At 37.2% G+C, this 16,096-nt stretch overlaps 1 protein-coding gene across 1 annotated transcript; it reads left to right on the forward strand.

The window, feature by feature from the left end:
• The first annotated feature begins 1,616 nt into the window (after window positions 1–1,616).
• smarcc2 (SWI/SNF related, matrix associated, actin dependent regulator of chromatin, subfamily c, member 2) lies at window positions 1,617–15,430 on the forward strand. Its single transcript, XM_055026748.1, is given in 26 exon segments — window positions 1,617–1,733; window positions 3,589–3,708; window positions 3,798–3,883; window positions 4,021–4,102; window positions 4,381–4,473; window positions 4,615–4,684; window positions 4,774–4,843; window positions 5,203–5,278; window positions 6,442–6,686; window positions 6,987–7,111; window positions 7,243–7,296; window positions 7,729–7,766; window positions 7,945–8,075; window positions 8,600–8,671; window positions 8,776–8,889; window positions 9,003–9,172; window positions 9,175–9,347; window positions 9,601–9,663; window positions 9,746–10,004; window positions 10,144–10,305; window positions 10,388–10,449; window positions 11,120–11,240; window positions 11,326–11,489; window positions 11,582–11,716; window positions 12,258–12,621; window positions 13,522–15,430. Coding segments are annotated over 26 exon segments (3,225 nt in total). The 5' UTR covers window positions 1,617–1,622; the 3' UTR covers window positions 13,587–15,430.
• Window positions 15,431–16,096: the final 666 nt, after the last annotated feature.

Raw genomic sequence — 16,096 nt, forward strand, 5'->3', positions numbered from 1 at the left:
AAGGAGCAATTCTCTTCTCTCAGTGTTGTCTCTGGATTTTCACAAATTAGTCTGGGTCATATAAGACTCTCACACACACGCACACACGCATACAACTATTGTCTGTTAATGAGGGTTAATTTTAATTTCTGACTAAATGAGAACCACTGAAAAGGTCAGAGACATGAAAATAGTCTCACATGTCAGACAAGTATTGGGTTCTAGTCTTTCTGTAGTTTTTTGATTTATAATTTTAACTTCTTATGCTTAGAAAGGTTTAGCCATGTGAATAGGAACTTTTAATGTATTAGTCTCATGTGAATACCAGGAAACCTTTACTGCTCTTCCCATGTTTTTTTGTTTTTGTTTTTTTTCATCTTGAGGTGAGTCTTATTTAATAAATCTTTAAAGAACATTTTTTAATGTGTTGGTCATTATTATTATTATTATTATTATTATTATTATTATTATTATTATTATTATTATTATTATTATTATTATATTATTATTATTATTATTACTGTTGTTCTTATTGTTATCATTATTAATAGTAATGTATTTCTATATATATATATATATATATATATATATATATATATATATATATATATATATATATATATATATATATATATATATATATATATATATATATATATATATATATATATATATATATATATATATATACAACTATTAAGAACTATTGAATTTTTTTAAAAACTATTTCTCCATCTCACTCTCACTCAAAAAAATCCTCAATGGGTAAAGATAGAAAGTATTATCTTAAATATTTTAAATACTGTATAATAAACTTATTACCTTCATATCAGAATAATTAATTTTCTTTTTTTCTTCTTATTGTTCACTTCCACAGTCTTTATTACCGGGCTGTAGTGAGACAGCTTGCTTAATTTTTGTTGGGAAAATAGAAGAAACCATCGGAACAAACTCATTCTTTTTTTTCTTTTATTATTATTTCTTGATGACTCCTGAAGAAAAAATCCAAATACCAAAATATTCCCCAGAGGAAAACAAAAAACTCTTGAAATGTCATTTTATAGATAATTATATGAATCTATTCTAGAGGAATTTCACAAATTCCTCTAATCCTTCCTACATTCAGCCTAACTGCAGCAATGGCTCAAGTAATTATGTGAAGATTTATTCAAAAAAGTTAGTTGGAGTTTCCACTAGTCTAATAAAACATATGTTTATATAGTTGTTTAAGCTACTGTACTTAGTTTCCAGTATGACATTTTATTCTGCACAACTTGTCTCTTTTAAAGTGTTATGACAAATTAAAATGTCAATTCCCATAATTTTATTTAGCAAGCTAACTGATGCAGTTGCAATGTTAAAAATGTACGCAAATACTGCTGCTTGTTTCAATTCTAGACATCCAATTAGCTTTAACCTTTCTTATTTATTTAGTAAAAGGCCCGAATATCATCAACATACTAACCGTGTTCTAGAAAATTGTAATTTGCCCCCAAGACGCGCAATTAAAAATATTATCTGCACAACGCTGCCCCCTGCCGATCCCTCACTGTCATCACAGCCTCTGTGACATCCACCAGATGCAGTAGCCGGTTCTGTCCGCTGGGTGGCAGGCAACGTCGACTGGTTGTCTGCAGGCAAAGATGGCGGTGCGGAAGAAAGACGGCGGCCCGAATGTAAAATATTTTGAAGCGTCTGACACCGTTTCCCAGTTTGATAATGTCCGCGTCTGGCTGGGAAAGAATTATAAAAAGGTACTGAGAGCACGTTTTATAAGCATGCACACGGGGCTTTCTTTTTTCTGTCACCCTGAAACGTAGAGCAGAGGCAATGACAAAGAGAGGAGGGAGGGTGCTGCTGCTGCTGCTGCGGATGAGCATCCAGCTGTTTGATTCACAAAAGGATGCTGAGCCAACAGATGCAGCGGATGCAACCGCAAACAGCGGCGTCTGCTTACGTTTGGGTAGTTAAGCGAATGAAAGCCATCACAAAATCTGGCCCGAGAGGGTAGAGTTTACAAAGATAAAGGTATCTTTAGCCAGGCAGACGGTTAAGCTAGCCAGCTAGTCGGCTAACGGTTAAAGCAGCTCGGATCCAGATGTTGGCTCTGCGCCTCTGTGGCTGAAGTCCTGAACCCGGTCTGAATGCAGAGAGCAGCTTTCTGCTTTGGACGAAACGGAACCGAAATAATATTAAAGCGGTGATTTATTTGATCTTATTCTGTTTATTTATTTATTTTTGCTCTCACCAGATATCCAATCACATCCCGGGATATGAGCTTTTTCACTGCAAAAGTGCTGGAACTTCTACACTGTAAAACTAGACAGATTGTCTCAACTGGATCATCCAGACACGTTGGTTCTGTATCTCAACTCAAACAGTTTTATTTGAAAAAAGGATTAAGTGCTTTTCAAATTACTTCATCCTAAGATTAGGATTGTTACAGCATTTTAAAACCTGGACTCTCGGGGCTGATTTCTATAATTCAGTGTAAACAAAAACAAGCAAAGCTGTAGCAGAAAACAAAAATATAAGTGAAAAAACATTTACAACCATGAGATCCACTTAAATAGAATATGTGTAGAGCCACTGAAAGTACATGAGAAAATGAGCTTGGCTTACCCTAGGAAAATTATTTATTTTATTTTTATTTTTAATTAAAGAACAACAATCTTATTGTTCTTTTCATGTTTTGCAATATAGAAAATCACAAAATTGTTATATAAAGTACATTACTGTTTTGCTAGAACAGATAAAAGAAACATATTTTGCAATCAAAAGATAAAGAAAGAACTTTAAACATTCTTTATCATTTTAGTGTCTTTCTTTGTTAAACTTGCTTTGCATATCAATAAAAAGCATAAATATACCTCCCTATTTGCATTTTAATGTTTATATTACATTATACTATAGGCCCCTGTGACACACAGGTAGGGGATTAAATTAAGCTAAAATGCAATTATTTCCATATTGGAATCTTTTATCCAGAATATGAATATTAATTTTAATACTAGAATAGATATTGAAAACATTTGCTGTTATTCAACAAAATAATCCTTGCTTGCTGCAAGTGCAATGAAAATATTAACTCCACATTCAAAGTGCTGTTTGTTTCTACTGTAAGTAAAAAATTATAAAATATAAGTAAAACTTTTTATAAAAACAATATACTAACAAAAGTAAAAGCATGAAATGCTCTGGATTTTTTTTTTTTCAATTATTTGAAGATCAGACTTAGCACAGGCTGAAATGGAAGGTGCACATGTGTAAAATTAGTTAATACCTATCAGTATGTACTATACATTGTTGAAAAAATAAATAAACTTTTGGTTAATTGAAAAACTGTATCAGATAAATTAAACATGGTTTTGTGGGACCAAACAGTCAACATTTTGCTCTGCTTATATCCCTAACAAATAGATCATTATAGATAAATAGATTATTAATGACGCATCAGAAGCAGTTGCACAATCATAACTTGATCATAGATTTGCACACAAACAATGGCTGTCCTAAAATATTAAGTTGTTTTAAGAACAAAACACTAATCATGACAGTTTTTTAAGTAGTTGCACACTATGAAGATGTTTCTTCTCTTTTTCTCTTCAGTACATCCAGGCCGAGCCCCCCACTAACAAATCTCTGTCCAGCCTGGTGGTCCAGCTGCTGCAGTTCCAGGAGGAGGTTTTCGGCAGACATGTCAGCAATCCTCCCCTCACAAAGCTGCCGGTGGGTTATTTTCTCTCCCCGGAGATCTCCGGGCAAACACTCTTCATGGCATTGATTTGTACTCAAACCTTTGAACTTTCTGCGTTCAGATGAAATGTTTCCTAGACTTCAAGTCAGGTGGGGCTCTTTGCCACATTCTGGCTGCTGCCTACAAGTTCAAGAGTGACCAAGGATGGTAAGACTTTCATTCCGGCTGACTTTATTATTATTATTACTATTATTGTTTATTTATTTATTTTGAAGTTTCGAAGCTGAGTTGGATTTTGGCTTTCTTGCTGTTTCGTGTGTAACTCCAGTCTAATTTCCTGGTAGGCGCAGGTTTGACTTCCAGAATCCATCAAGGATGGACCGAAATGTGGAGATGTTTATGACCATTGAGAAGTCCTTAGTGCAGGTACATTTGTTTCACTAATCTTTTCTGATATAAATAAGTATAAAAAACATAATTTAGAAAAGTTAAATGTCTCTACATTTATCACATTTGATACACTGAGGATGGCTCTGTTTTAGCGGTGGAAATAATTAAACAAATCACAGCAATTCTGCTTTATTATTCTAACACTCAAGATCACTCAGAGGAAACATTACTAATACAAGTAGGAACCACTAATTCCTACATCCTTTATATGTAAATGTTTGTGATTTTAAGTTTCATATCATTATTTGCTGCAGAACAACTGCCTGACTCGGCCCGTCATCTACCTGAGCTCTGACATAGAACCAAAGCTGCTCGGAAAACTGAAAGACATAATCAAAAGACACCAGGTGGCTTTTTGTTGCTAAACAAATTTCAATTTACCATTTTTTATTTGTGTTTATTTGTCGTGGTTTTTCATGTTAGCCCAGCTTGTTTTTGCGCTGTCCTCTCTGAATTAGCGTCGGCTCCTCTTTGTGTCGTCTTTTCAGGGCTCCGTGACTGAGGACAAAACCTCCAGCTCCCATATTGTGGTGCCTATTCCTTCCAGTCTGGAGGAAGGTGGGGTCTTGATAGGTGCAGTGTATTTGTTAAATCTTCTTTGACGTGAGCAGGATCTGTTATGATGTGAAATGATCCTCTCTGTGCAGAGGAGTGGGTGCGTCCTGTGATGAAGAGAGACAAGCAGGTTCTGCTCCACTGGGGATATTTTCCAGACAGGTTTGTCCTGGATTTATCTGAATCATAATGTTAAAAAAAAATTAACCTCATTTGTATTTTTCTGTTGATTATAAGCAATTATGATTTATTTTTAGCAAAACTGTGGAGCTTATTGATTATAAACAAGTGAATAGACTCTTGCTTTTAAAATATTGACGGTCACTAGAAATTAGAGCAACAAAGTTTCTGTAATTTTTGTAACAACAAAATGTCTTTAAGCATTTTAAGTTCCAAACCCATTTCCTGTGTTTGCTCCTAAACATCAAGCTGACACATTGTTGCTGTGACGATAGTCTCTCACAGGCCTGAACATGTTATTTGTTCCCTTGGTCCAACTTTTTGTTCCTGTCATCATTCAGCTATGACACCTGGATCCCAGCCAGTGAGATCGAGGCTGCGGTGGAGGATCCTCCCAGCCCAGAAAAGCCCAGAAAGGTCATTGCTTTGTCCTGATTTGTTGCTGTTCACCTAACAAACTTTTAAAAATGTTCTTCATCTTTAATTAGAAATGAAAACTTTTGTAAAGTATTTATACTGCTTAGAGGGTTTCACGTTTTGTCACGCTAACAGTCCCTAACGTTATTGTATTTCACTGGGATTTTGCGTAAGAGAGCCACATGAAGTAGCATGCAATTATGTGGCAGGAACACGATCCATGGCTTTTACATTTTTTACACATTAAACTCAGAAGACATTATTTTTATTCTACCATCTTGCGTCAGCACTTTTTACAACCACCCAGCTGCAACCTGTTTCAGCTGCAGGTCTCTGAAGTTTCATTTCCAGCTCTGCACATCTGGAGACCCGTTGTCTGCAGATTTGCCTCAGTTCAGTGAGGAAAGAATGTCTGAATTTTAATTCTAAAATCTTACTACAGATCTGGACATTACAGTGCTGTTCTAACATTTGAACTGCTTTAAACTGAACTGTTTTGTTGTGGTTCTGGTTGCTGGCAGAGGAACCTCTGGTCAACTTTCAGGCTTTTTGCAGCCTCTTATAGGTTTTCTTCCTGGATTACACTGTATTTAGCTTTGTCAAATTCTGACCAGCTCATTTGTCCCTGCTAAAAAAATAATAAAAAAAAAAACATTTCTGCAGCATGATGCTGCCACCATCATGTCTCTCGTTCAGAGACATGGTTTGTTCAAGATCATGGATAACAGTTTTTGGTTTGAATTGGTGCCAAAAATCTTCCCTTTTCATATGAATAATCAGTGCTGTGAAACTTCATATATTATTTTATAAACTAACTCTGTTATTAGCTGAACAGGTGAATTTTGAAGGCAGTATTTTATTTAAGGGTTTTGCAGTAAAGGGGTGTGAATAAAAAATGCAAGCCATGCTCTTAAAACGTTTATTTGTATGAAGAGATAAATTAATTAAAACCATCTATTCTATTCCTTCTGCTTGATAGTTATACACTACTTAATGTTGCTCACTCAGATGATATTTCAGTAAAGTAAATTTCTGCTTCTGGCTGCACAAAATATTAAAAAAGTTAAATGTGTTAGAGCTTAGAGCCTGAAGCAGTAAACAAAAGTATTTCCCTCTTGCTTGATATCTGCTTACAAAAAATGTTATTTAATTGCTATTGACAGGTTCATGCAAAGTGGATTTTAGACCTCGATCAGTATAATGAGTGGATGAATGAGGAAGACTATGAGGTGGGAGAGGGCTGTCCAAAGAGGAAGAGGATCTCTGCCAAGACTCTGACAGATGAGGTGACGACACCAGATGAGCGAAGGGACAAGAAACCCGGCAGTGCCAAGAAAAGAAAGCGATCGCCATCACCTTCACCGACCCCTCCGCCTCAAGAGAGCAAGAAAAAAAATACAAAAAAAGGGTAAGAACTCAGATTTGTTTGATTCGTTTGACAAACAAATCTTCAAGTCACATTCATCCTTCTATCTGCCTCTCCAATTCAATTTTATTTTATTTTTCCAAATTTATACCTAAGAGTAATTTTTTGAGCTCTGCCGCTACTCACATCTTCTGAGCCAAATTTATAAATAAGAATCTGTAAAGCTTTCAGAAAATGGCTCAGAAAGTTAACATGTATCACTAAAAAAAAACCTTCCAGTCATTTACACGCACTGTGGGGATACACTGGGTGGTGAACAGGTGTTTTTGTGTGTGTTGCCAGGCCGACGACCCCGTACACCAAGTCTAAACGAGGTCAGAGGGAGGAGGAGCAGGAGGAGCTGTCCAAGGATCTGGATGAAGCCTCACCTGTTCCTGCATCTGAAGAGGGAACCACAGCAAAGACAAGTATACTGATATATATATATTCATTCAAGTTTGAATATATTTAAATAGATTGTTAAAAAAAAAACTACTATGTATGATTTTTTATACTATGAAACTTTTCAGCGGACTGATTTCTTGTTGTCTGCCTGTAGATAACACCAAGAAGGACTCTGAATCGACCCCAGTTAAGGGAGGCACTGACATGGGTATGGATGAAAAAACATATGAACACTATTCATCTGTAAATCTGCAGAAGGTAACATTTTACAGAAAAATATTTGTTAAAACTGTCACTATGTTTTGACAGTACAATATGAGACACACAGCCTGTGAAAAAAAAAAATCAACTTTCTATGGCTTCTTTCTGCAGAAACGCAACTCTCCCAGCCAGAAACAACCAATCGGATTTTTTTTTATCTGTCTCATATTATACTGTCAGGTCTTATCGACAGTTTTAAAAAACATGTAGAAAATACATTTTTCTGGAAGTTCCTTACTGCAGCTTTAAAAAATATGTGTCAGAGAAAATATGACTTTTAAAATATTACTATGAAGGTATTTGCAGAGCTTTGTAATGTGCTTCTGAAGGTATTTATTAAAATATTGCCTGTTCAACTTTTTACATGTGATTTCAACAGATGAACAAGAAGATGAGTCAATGGAGACAACGGGAAAGGTATCCAAAAGGTTTACTTTAAAAGAAAATAGGCTGAAATGTGTTGAGGTGCATTAATTTAATTCTAACTAAACTGAAAAATGGTAATTTTGTTTTTTTTTAAATTATTGTTCAGTTCTTAATTTTTGCTTCTTGATTTGTTCATATGACTTTTTAATGAAATGTGTGTTTTTAACAGGAAGAGGAAGAGGGCAGTCCCAGTGTGAAGGGTGAACCAGTGAAGAGTTCAGACCTTCATGAGGACAACGTGACGGAGCAAACTCACCACATCATCATCCCCAGCTACGCCGCCTGGTTCGACTACAACAGGTAACAGCATTAACGCAGTGCTTTCACTGTCTTTAAAACATGATGAGTTTAAGGAATTACAGTGATTTGATGCATTATTTTTGGATATTTTATAGCATTGCAGTCATACAAAGATTGAGAAATAAAACATTCTTTCCTTAATTCATTCCCAGTGGATTTATTAGAATGTTTCAATGACACATTTATGCCTTTGCAAACTTTTAAAATAGTTATATTGCCTTTTTCATTGATGATTAATGAAGAGAATCAGCTAAAAAATAATAGAAGTTGATTAAATGTTGCTATTCAGTGCCGTATTTTTCTTGGATGCAGAAAATATTGTTGTTGACTGAAAGCTGCTGTTTGTAGGATCTTCATCGGGTTTTGTACAAAATTTTCAGAAAATCGTTGATTTGTTTATGTTCTCATATATTGAATTAATGTTTGTTTACTGTTTCTACTGATTCAGCAAAAATTAAAAGTAGAAATCACGTCTGATTATGGCTGGGAACATCACATCGACTCTGTTCTGATTTCTCTTCCAGTGTTCATGCCATTGAGCGGCGAGCCCTGCCCGAGTTTTTCAATGGGAAGAACAAATCTAAAACCCCCGAGATGTAAGCATTCGATTGGTGCACAAGTGATTAATCAGGCATTTGGAAACTACTGTCATTGTTTTAATGCAGAAGCATATCTCAGTTGTCTCCTTTTATCCCTTTAGTTATCTGGCATACAGGAACTTCATGATTGACACCTATCGACTGAATCCTCAGGAGTACCTGACCTCCACTGCCTGCCGCAGAAACCTGGCAGGAGATGTGTGTGCCATCATGAGGTAGAGTGGAGGTTGATCTTTGTACATCCTTCAGCCTTTAGTCTAACTTTCCAGCAGTGGAGGAAACGCCATCCCAGGTTTCTAAATACTCACATGTGTCTCCTGTTCTGCAGAGTTCATGCTTTTCTAGAGCAGTGGGGACTGATCAACTATCAGGTGGACTCAGAGAGTCGGCCCACGCCCATGGGACCCCCGCCGACCTCTCACTTCCACGTCCTGGCGGACACTCCTTCGAGTCTGGTCCCCCTGCAGCCCAAAACATCCCAGGTTTCTAAATACTCACATGTGAACATGCAAATAGAAATTGGTGGATATTATTTTATATTCTGGCTCTTTCTCAGACCCCTGCCACCCAGCCGATGATATCATTCCCAGACAAGGTGAAGGAGAAGCCCACAGATCTGCAAAACTTTGGGCTGCGGACCGACATGTACAGCAAGAAGACTGGATCTGCTAAGGTGAACACAAGAGTTGTTTCTTATAACAAGGGATGAACTGATTATTTAAACAATCATTGACTGGAGTATATAGACTCAAAACTGGCAATTTTTGAAGTAACATTTACATTTAAGATAAAATATGTTAATATGTTCTACTCAAAACTCCTCAAGTCGTTCAGTTTTAGCTTCACAACTCATGCATAACTCTTATTGTAAACCTTATTGTAGGTCTGGCACTCAAATAAATTTGTTGTGATATTTTTGAGTGCAGAGTAAGAGTGGAGCGAGCTCTATGAGGGAGTGGACAGAGCAGGAAACACTACTACTACTTGAGGTATTTACATTTTGCTGACACTATCGGTCACAATTCCTCTGTGGAGACGGCAATGGCTGAATGCCTATCCCTCTCCTCTCAGGGGCTGGAGATGTATAAGGATGACTGGAACAAGGTGTCTGAACATGTGGGCAGTCGTACACAAGATGAGTGCATCCTGCACTTTCTGCGGTTACCAATCGAAGACCCATACTTGGAGGACAGCTCATCTACTCTGGGCCCCCTGGCCTACCAGCCTGTTCCCTTCAGCCAAGCAGGAAACCCCGTCATGAGCACCGTGGCCTTCCTGGCTTCTGTAGTTGACCCACGTGTGGCCTCAGCTGCAGCCAAATCCGCTCTCGGTGAGAAGCGGTTTCTTTTGAAAGTTTCATGATACAGATATCAGGTTATGAGCTGAGCACAATATTTTGTTGTTTCATTGTTTTATTTAAAGTAAACAACTTGAAGTCTTGACAAGAACAATGTGCCTCTCCTTATTAGAGGAGTTTTCCCGAATGAAAGAGGAGGTTCCTGCAGCGCTTGTTGAGGCTCACGTACGGCGGGTGGAGGAAGCGGCGAGAGTGAGCGGCCGACAGGATCCCCTGTATGGCCTGGAGGGAAGTGGCATCGCAGGCACTGGCCTGGAGGAGGGAGACAGGCCCGGTAGGAAAAACACACTAGCAGCTGGAACAAAAAGAGCTGTAACGATTGCAACGATGAATGAACAATTCTTACTTCTCTCCAGATGAAAGCAGCGATGAAAGCAAGAATGACAGTCAGTTGAGTGAGGAGAAAAGAGATAATAAGGTATTGTGGTTGCTCATTTAAAAGATTGCAAATAAAATCAAATTGTGTTATTTTAATCATCTTCTAGTGAACTGCAGTGCAGCTAACTTAACTGGAAGTTTGAAACAATTAATCATAATGAATCAATGATTAATTGTGAACCGGAGCCTACAAAATAAAAAAAATAAAAATAAATTTTCAGTCGAGCAACACGGTCAGAACTGCCTTGCATTTAAAATAAAGGAAACACTGCTTTGTCTGTAAATACGTTTTCCCCAGAATTTCTCAAGTAGCATTGTTTTAGCTTGACTTGGTTCAGATTTTGAAAAAAAAATAAACTAAAATCTCCTGTTAAGCATTTTTTCTTATTTGATTATACCACCATTAATCCATTTACAAGAAGAAAGCGCTGAGCTCATCACATGGTGATGTTAGACGTGTGTTTCAGCTGCAGATCCAAATGATCAAGAGTTCACTAAAGCTTTATTGTCGCATTTTAGTCAATAAAATGTAATTTTTTGTATTTAATAAATGAGTTGAATTGCCTTTTATTTACATCTGTTAATATATTTCTAATATTGTTTCTAAAGGGCTTAAGTGGTTACATTAATTCATTTGATTAATCAGAATAATCTAGAATAATTGATTATTTTTAAAAAAACAGCTCCACCTACAACTTTCTTTTATGTAGGAGAGTAAAGATGGAGCGATGGAGGAGGAAGAGAAGCAGGTGGAGAATGGGAAGAAAGAAGAAGAAAGAGGAAGAGAAGGTGAAGGCGAGAGAGAGGCGGATAAAACAGAGCCTGAGATGGGTATGTGAGGTTTTATCTCTGAGATGTCAGATCCATAAAAGCCTGATTGAAGCTCAGACATTATGCTTCTCTTTTCTTCTCTCAGGTGACGGTGAGAAGGAGAAGGATGCTAAGGAGGGAACAGAGGAGGGACAAAGAGAAGGAGAGATGGAAGGAGAGAGGAAGGCTAAAGTTGAGCGCGATGTGGGAGAGGGAAACCTGGCAACAGCTGCTGCCTCTGCGTTAGCGGCTGCTGCTGTCAAAGCCAAGGTGAAGCTTCATTTATCACTCCTGCCTCTTCAAGGCATGCATTCTTATTCTTTACCTCCTATAAAGGCAGATTCCCCTCTCTGTGTTCACAGCATTTAGCGGCAGTGGAAGAGAGGAAGATCAAGTCTTTGGTGGCTCTGCTGGTGGAGACCCAGATGAAGAAGCTTGAGATTAAACTGCGACACTTTGAAGAACTGGAAACTATCATGGACAGAGAGCGGGAGGCTGTGAGTGCGGGAACCTGGGATATGTAGTCCTGTTAAACAGCACACAGTTTTATTTATAATCTGAATATTGTTTCACCAAATAATCTAATATTTGGTGAATATTAGATTATTCACTGGGGGCCGCCAATGTGAACTAGGCGGCCCCCAGTTCACACTGCAACCTGAAGTGATTCAAATACAATTTTTTTGCCCTTATGCTGGTGGAGACCCAGATGAAGAAGTTACCTGTATGTTACCTGTATTTTATTTTTTCATGACAGATCAAATTTTTATAAATGTAACCTAAACAACTTAAATATGTGGTTCCAAATATGATACGCATCCGATCTTTTCAAATTTGACCTGTAAGCTGATAATGATACTCGACAGACGTCACTATATTTTTCTTTCGATTCTTTCAGGTTGTTTGCAAATCACACAGGGGATCCTACATAAGTTGATTATATTTGAAAATATAAATGACAATGTATAAAAAAAAAATCTGATTTCACAAAAAAATCTGAATTGATCATCAAGTCCTAAGATAAGTTTGTGTTTTCAGCTGGAGTACCAGCGGCAGCAGCTGCTGGCTGACCGCCAGTCCTTCCACATGGAGCAGCTGAAGTACGCTGAGATGAGGGCCCGCCAGCAGCACTTCCAGCAGATCCAGCACCAGCAGCACAGCCAGGCCGGAGGCCCTCACTCCAACCAGGCGGCCTCGGCTGCACCGCCTCAAGGCCCCAGTGCCAGTCAGCCAGCTCCCAGCACACCAGCTCCACAGGCGGCCCCCAGTCCTGCCCCACCAGCTTCTTCTGCCCCGCCCCCCGAGTCCCAACCTGCAGTGGGCACTCACACGCCATCTCCCTGCCCCCCAGGCCAGCCCCCGGCCCCTCACTCCAGCTCCAGCACTACACCCGTACACCACGGTGAGTTAAAAGGTGGAGCTCATTTATCACATTTATTAATAGAGTCATAGCAGGAATTCACAACAGCATATGGAGTTTTTGCTGTAGTATTCTGGCATTTGTTAGCTGGATGCCATCAGCTAACTCTCTCACTCTTTGGTTACCTAGCAACAACCTTGCGCAGCAGCAGTTTAAGGTTTTGCCACTGTGCCTCATAACTGCTTAAACATAAAAACAGTGGAGCGGTGTGAAAACTGGATAAAATAGGAAAGATCACATCACTAGTTTGACAGCATTTTCCATATTTAAAACAAATAATTGATCATAATTATCAATATCTACTTATATGAAATTCTTATATTATGATAAGTTTTTCAGTCATTTCGTTCAGCTGTAATAAAACTTGGATTATTACTTTAAGATTTAAAATAATTATGAGTGCTTTTACTGTCTGTGGAAATTAAGTGTAAATATTGTGCAATATTTGGGGGAAAAAGATAAAAAAACATATATATATATTTTATTATATCTACATGTAAGAACATTAACTGCTTTATTGTAATTCTTAGCCAAAGTTGTTAAAAACCATAGTGGAAGATCCAAAGAGCCACAAGTTGCAGACCCTTGCATCAGAAGAATCTCTTGAATTAAATCAACCTTCATCTTTGCTGTTGACCTTGAATGAGCTGGATAATTTTAGGCCAAGAAGCTGGTTTTAATTTGCTCCGCCCACCAGAATGCTTAGTTGAATAAACTACGAGTCAACATTCCCCTGATTGAATGATGCCCATCTCAATAAATACAAACATTAAGGTTTCAATAACCTTTGTAAAAACAGAATGGGTCCAACTTTTAAGTGACATAATGCTTTCCACCTGAAGGCCCAGCTGTTACATTTTTCCCCTCCTGTTCCTCCCACAGAGCCCAGCGCTCCTCACCAAGGTGAGTCACTCCACCCGTCAGCTCCTGTTCCTGCACCACAGTGAGAAAAACATCCAGAAATTGCCTGCGAATCCAAATGACTGACCATTTTGACTCCTGCCTATATCATCTGAAATGAAGAAGTCACCAACAGATGGACGAGAAGACATTTTACATGTTTAGCTTTTGTTTTTCTACAAGGCAATCGACGTGAAGATCAAAGTGTAAATGAATCCACCTCTTTGTTTGAAAGTAAGTCATTTTAAAGTACAACTGACTCTCAAGGGAAAACTGATTTTAATCTTTTGTTGCTGACCAAACAGCAGTGAGTTGAGTTCACGGTAAACATTTCACTCAGTTTTGCCAACATGTCAGAGGATAGAAGAACAAAAGCTTCCTGTTGTTTTTGACTTTGTTTCATTTAATGTGCTGCAACAGTTTGCGATAGCTCATGAGGTCTCATAGTTCATCCAGTGGCCCTGCCTCCTTGTTCTTTAGGTACGTTTTAAAACATACATGTATGTAAAGGAAAAGCACTTTTCTCCTTGAAAGTCTCGCTGCAAGACTTGAAGCATCCGTCGCATTGAACTCTAGCACTTATAACTTTGTTTTTGTGGTCTTAAATACTTCAACCAACAGGAAGTTTCAAACTTACCCATGGTTCTTTAGATCCACTTGTGTTTACGTTGCATGGATAAGTCGTGTCTACAGGGTTGAACCTGAAGGTTACGTGACTAAAAGTCTGTAATGAAGGAAGAGATTTAAATCGCTAAATTAGCTGATCTAAGCTGTTAAGGAAAACGTACTGTAAACTGGATTATCTGTTACAAACATCTATTTTGTATCCAGTTATAATGCTGTGGAAACTTAAAGTACAGCCTGAAGTCCTGAAAAGACTTTTCTTAAACTTTCTTCTCATTTAAACTCCCATCATGCCAGCAGGACTTAGAGTAAAACCTTTCAGTGTGGATGAACTCTAAGCATCCAGTCAAAAATGTACTTATGTTCACTTACAGCAATTACATGCAAAACAGTATTAGATGCTGTGTTATGTATACCAAAATATTTTCTTTCATGATGGTTGCTTGGAATGCATATGGGATTTTCTTTTTTTTTTACTTTTGTTTTTTCATACAAAAAATTGGAAGAAACTCCAATGCTGTCAAAAACAAGGGAACACCTTAAAATTCTCTAGCAGAGAATTCTTGAAATCCGTAACATTGTTTTCACTTTATATTCTGTCAATTTTTATATTTTTTACATGTAATTTTTCCATATTTTTCCTTTGATATGTCAACATTGTAACTGTATATTATTATCTTTGTAGCCTGTATCTACCTTTGCCATCTTTGTGTGCGATCTGGACTGTTTTTTCTGGATCTGTCAGAGACGTGACTGTGATCATGTGTGCCCACGCCATTAAGACTTGTAAACAACATTACCTTTTAGTTGTTTTTTTTAATTTTTTTTTTCATTAAGTGCCATCAGTCGTGTGATCACTAAGTTTGGAAAAGTAAAAAAAAAAAGAAAAACATTTTTTTGCTCTACACTCTCAACACGTCACATCAGTGTCATGATATATAATCCAGTCAGATGGTGAACGTTTGCAGTTAATCTAGCCAGTATTGCAGTCCTCACCTCCGCCGTGAGCATAAATGGACATCTTTTATCTGTGTTATTACTACATTGTGTGAATTTTGTGATATGAAATAAGTGTCAGCTCAGTTTCTGTATGTTTTTCACTTCGCTCAAGGTAGCAGCAAGTGCGGTATTATACAGTAGACATAATTTTTTTCTTTCTTCTGTGAATCATCACATTAGTGCTGACAGTTTATTAAAAAAAAAAAACATCAGAACTGGTTTAATTACGAAATGTTTGAGGAAAAAATAAAGATGTGATGAGGACTCATTGTGTAGTGGGGTTTTTTTTTTGTGTGTTTGTTGAAAATTCTCATTTGTCGCATTTAAAACATGATTTTGTTCATTTTTGCCAGTTTCCAAAAATAATCTTAAGCATACTTATAGAGCCTTGTTCATATTCAAATACACACAACAGAAACCAGGTATTCACAATTAATGTACAAAACCATTTGTTCCTCACTACATGTCTTAAGATTAGATAAAACTCATCTCGTTTTAGGTTTTTACTTAGGATCACTAAAATAATTTCTGTTCACTAAATGACAGTAAAAAAGTACTTTTATCTTTTTTTTACTTCAACACGTCACATCAATCCTCTGTTTAAAGGTTTAATTTCCTTGCTAACATGAACCAAACTTGCAGAAGTTCTCAATCTTTTCTTGGCATTTTTGGATTAATTTAACTGCATCACACAAGAAATGCTTTACAAAACATCCACATCAGTACCTCAATTTAAATGTAGACTCCAATCAGTTTTATCCAGTTCAACCAAATGAATTTATCTAATCCAATCAAGATGCATGAATTGTAATTTAATCAATATCATAACATAATATGCATAAATTCAGATTATGAATTAATGCTAACTTAAAAAGCTTCTGAGTTATTTTTATAGCAGCAACTTCCCATCCGGATCAAGTAGTTTTATTTAGCT

This window comes from Poeciliopsis prolifica, unplaced genomic scaffold (assembly GCF_027474105.1).
Source record: "Poeciliopsis prolifica strain line A6 unplaced genomic scaffold, Auburn_PproV2 SCAFFOLD003, whole genome shotgun sequence".
NCBI classification, from domain to species: domain Eukaryota; kingdom Metazoa; phylum Chordata; class Actinopteri; order Cyprinodontiformes; family Poeciliidae; genus Poeciliopsis; species Poeciliopsis prolifica.